The 4281-nt window shown below is 48.2% G+C and overlaps 1 protein-coding gene across 1 annotated transcript in view; it reads left to right on the forward strand.

The window, feature by feature from the left end:
* The first annotated feature begins 442 nt into the window (after positions 1-442).
* LOC123036571 (semaphorin-4D-like) overlaps positions 443-4281 on the forward strand; it is an 11157-nt gene continuing 7318 nt past the window's right edge. The window contains exons 1-3 of the mRNA XM_044455899.1: positions 443-551; positions 2042-2187; positions 3744-3803. Coding sequence (XP_044311834.1) covers positions 443-551; positions 2042-2187; positions 3744-3803 — 315 coding nt within the window. The remainder of the gene's footprint in view (positions 552-2041; positions 2188-3743; positions 3804-4281) is intronic.

A 4281-nucleotide genomic window follows, 5' to 3' on the forward strand; every position in this document is an offset into this window, starting at 1 on the left:
TAAGAAGCAAAGGATGAAAACATTTTTTTTAAAAGCCACTTGGGTTTCTTTTGCTGCTGCTTTTATAATCCTGCTCCCCCGCCCCCAGCGCAGATTATTCTTCTGCTCTTTTCCATTTTACCCCACAGCAGCCCTTGAGCTAGTGAGGCTGAGGATCAGGGACTGGCCCAAACTCACCCAGTGAGTTTCCCAACCCTGAGCCCTGGCCCAGCACATGAACCAGTGCGGACCACCTATCTGAAAATACCAGTTTCAGCAGATGCCTCTGCTGTGCGGAGAGGGCTAGTTGCTTTAGGATCCTGCACCCTTTGCAATGAATTTAATGCCTTTCATCTTTAAATAGTGCAGCAGATCAGGTTGCCAGCAACACCTCTGTCTCTTGGAGGGTTTAATGCTACCAAGCTGAGGTGGGGGAGTCCGTGATGCACCATTTCTGGAAACCATGGGTCGCTTCCTGCCCTTCTGCCTTGTTGCCCTTTGGGGCACGATCCTGCAGCTAGTCACGAGGGATCTTGTGAACGGCATACCAAGAAAAACTGTGCCGTACCAACGTAAGCATTCTATGAATAGATGGTCTCCGTATGTATTTTATTGTACTGGGTCTTGGGTGTGATTCAGCAAAAGCAGCTTTTTATATAATTAGGCCAGAGAACGAGGATGTTACTAGGAAATGAAAAGCTATGGGGCTTAGGCCCATGGGAGAAAAAATTGAATGTATCTGCACATGATGAGTTATGTGCATTCTTAAACTCTGTGTGTGAGAGAGAGAATTTCTCTGCAAAGGCCCCTGTCTGCTAAGGGTACCCGTGTTTGTATGGACGGGGAGAAGAAAACATTTAATTTCGGAAGAAAGCTCAGGCAGAATGCAGCGGGGGGTGGGGGGACTTATGTGCTGGAAAACCGCTCATCCGGGGGGCAGAGGCCACAGAGAAGGTCAAGGAACCCAGACCGTTCTTTCGGCAAGTGCCTCTGGATGGGCAGTAGGCGGTCCCAGAGATTCCCTCACGTTACAGCCCCTCACAAGTGGGGTATGCCTATCCATTCCCCTGAGATGAAACTACCTCACAATAATGGGGAAAGCGTTCTTTGGCCTTCTAATCTCTAATCTTCTAATCTCTTTGTCTGAAATCATAGAATCGTAGAGCTGAAAGGGGCTATGCAGCCATCAGGTCCAACCCCTGCTGTTGCAGGACACCAAGCCGCACCATCGCACTCTGTTACAGTGGGCTTCAACCACATGGACACACTGATCAGAATAAAATTACATGCTGTGTCCTGAAAACAATACAACTTTGAGCTGCATGCCCTTAGGGTCCCCCATGCATATGTGCCAAGTTTCACATTTCTGGTTTTCTTCACGGCTATGGCACTTATGGAACAGCCAAACCAACATACATCCTCTTTATTGATGATTGCTACTTGTATTTTTATTATCGATGCATCTATCAGCCCGTTGGCTGTAGTGTTTACATGGAGCCTATATAGCAAGGGCTATATAGGATCCCGTTACGAGGGGTACAAACAAAAGCAAACAACTGTCTTACCCTTGAGATTTTTAGCAACTCCCGGCCACTTTCCGAATGCTTGGCTAAGTGTGCCTTGGATGTCATTTTCAGTGGGACATCGCTGCAGATGCGCTCTCAAGGTTTTCTTTTTTCCTGAGAATCTTGAGGACTAGAGACTATGTTTTACTCTGTGTTTGTTTAAAGAGAGCTGAGCTGGACCCTTAAAATGGTGAAGACTATGGGATATTTTCCAGTACAGACATAATCTTAATTGTGAATTTCTGTATTTGTGTGCATGCATCTATAAATCACTTTAAAATAGTTTATTGCTGTAAGAAATGGTAGATAATTCTGCGTTTTCAAGTTTATACTTCTGTTTGAATATGGCTACACTATTGAACCAAACTGAAAGTGTTACAAGGGAATCTGACTTAAAGTAGAAACAGATAGCCTTTCTCTTTCGAATGATACAGTCCTGTTCAATCATATATTAGCACATCGCTAAGGTTTTTTTTTCTTTTTCTTCTTTCTTAAAGCTGAATATCTAATCACTTTTTGGAAATCAGGAGTGTCCAATTTTTCTACCCTCTTGGTGAGTGAAGAAACCAACACTTTGTACGTTGGAGCAAAAGATTACATCCTTGCTTTAGACTTGGACAATATCTCCCAAGAAATAACCAGGGTAAGTCATTTTTAAGGAAAAAATATGTTTAAATATATGCACACACATGTCTCTTAGGACATTTTGCAAAGGTAGAGGTGGGTGTCTGGATCATACTAGAGTGTTTCATTTGTTTTAACTGTAAAGGAATTTGAAAGACAGGGTTTCCCCATCCTTTTCATCCTGAGAATGAGGCCTGGAATACCACACTGCATCCTACTGATGTCCACTTGGAAAAAGACCCTTTTCCACTGGGATCTGCTGGGCTCACAGCCCAGAGAGTTTCCCGCAGCCATTAAAGTCACCCTGGGAAATGGGCTGTGGTTCTGTGACAGATCACTGTGTAGCAGTGTCTGAGCTAACTCCGTGTAGGACAGAGTGGCAGCTCTCTCGGGCAAAAAATGTGGGAAGATGGCAGCACAGTGTGTTGGAGGAGCCCTTTAGCCTGCTCTGCGCCCCCTAAGCTGTTTACCTCGGTATGTCCAGGCATTGTGGAAGATGTGTCCCAATATCAGGGTCAAAGGCAGCTTCCTCTGGCAGGCCCGTCGGCCTTGCTGTATGAGGTGGGGGTGCCCCCTTGTTCTTTGCCTCGGGCAGCAAAAGGTCCTGGGCTGGCCCTGAATCTCCAGCATCCCCAGGTGGGGCTCAAAAAGAACAGGTGGTGGGGTTCCTGCAGCCAGTCAGGAAGGACCCCGTGTCTGGCATCACAGCTTCCAGCGTCCATGCACTTGCTTACCTCGGCTGCTAATGATGCCAGGCAACCTTGATTTCTGGATTGTCCTTCATCTCTGCTCTACCACGTTGGTTTTATGGTGCCTTATGGTCTTTAGCGGGGTTGCATGTTGGTTAAAAAGAGAGAAAGACAGAAAAACAGCATATGTAACAAGTTTCTGAAGCAAAGGTTGGGGAAATGAATCTTGGAAGTGTGCATATCAGCACACATAGCCGGAACATTGCAAGCCGGCTTATTCCAGGTCGGGCTGTGTGTGTCTTGGCTACCCCGAGCCTTCCCTAAACCAGTACCGTCCAGGTGTGCCATCTGCAGGACACCAGATGGAGGAAGATCTGCCCGCCACCACAACTGACAGCAGCCCCTGCCCAGAGAGGGGTGTTTTCCAGGCCTCCTGCCTGAAGTCCTTTTCACTGGAGACCTCAACCGGTTGCGCACAAAGCCAGCCATCGGACGATCACCCTGTCTTGCCCCCATATTTTTGCAGGACGCTGCCACTGAGCTCAGAGGGGGAAAGAAATGCTAGTGGCCTCTTGGATCCAGGCAATGGGCCAAACCCAGAGCTTCTGCAGGGTTAAAGTGGGGGGGGGTGCCTGACCCTCACATCCCTACAGCCCCCGTCTCACCTGTTGTTTTGGCGGTGCTTCAGGGCAGCAGTCGGGACCGGAAAAGCGGTCTCCTCTGCTCCTCACTGCGTTCATGGTCTCCATCACCTTGAGGGGGAGGTCCCCTTTGTTGAAGTAGCTACTGAGAGGCGATGGGGTCAGTCCGGCTGAGTGACGGCTCAGTCGACGGACTTCCTTCTTCCTCTGCGATGGTCCATCTGGTTCTTTCTTTTGATTTCTAGGAGCCCTGGCTGGTTCCAGAGGACAGGTGGCTTGAATGTCTTCGCAGAGGGAAGAGCAAGGTATGCACTGGTCCAAGTATTTCTCGGCCCTTGAACTGGATGGGGTTTCCAGGCAGTATAGGCATAATTCCCTGGCCCACCCCACAAGAACGCTGGAGCCTCTGCTTCTGAGTGGCGCTGGGAACTTCCCACAGAAAGGGTCTACCTGAAGGAGTGCTTACGTCCATATACGCCCGCCCGCCCCTTGAGATCTGTGGGAGAGGCCCTTCTCCGGGAACCCTCCGTGAAAGAAATTAGGAGGGTGGGTACTCGGAGGAGGGCTTTCTCTGCGGTGGCGCCCAATCTATGGAACGCGCTCCCCAGAGAGGTCCGCCTGGCGCCGTCGTTATTTGTTTTTCGGCGCCAGGCGAAGACCTTTTTATTTAAACGTCACTTTAATTGTTAACAATATTTGCTTATTTATCTGGCCAGGGCGACTTCTTTTCTTTTATAACTTTTCTAACTTCTTTTATATCGTTTATATTTTTATTTATTTTAT

The sequence above is a fragment of the Varanus komodoensis genome, unplaced genomic scaffold (genome assembly GCF_004798865.1).
Source record: "Varanus komodoensis strain SLA01 unplaced genomic scaffold, ASM479886v1 scaffold80, whole genome shotgun sequence".
Taxonomy (NCBI): Eukaryota; Metazoa; Chordata; class Lepidosauria; order Squamata; family Varanidae; genus Varanus; species Varanus komodoensis.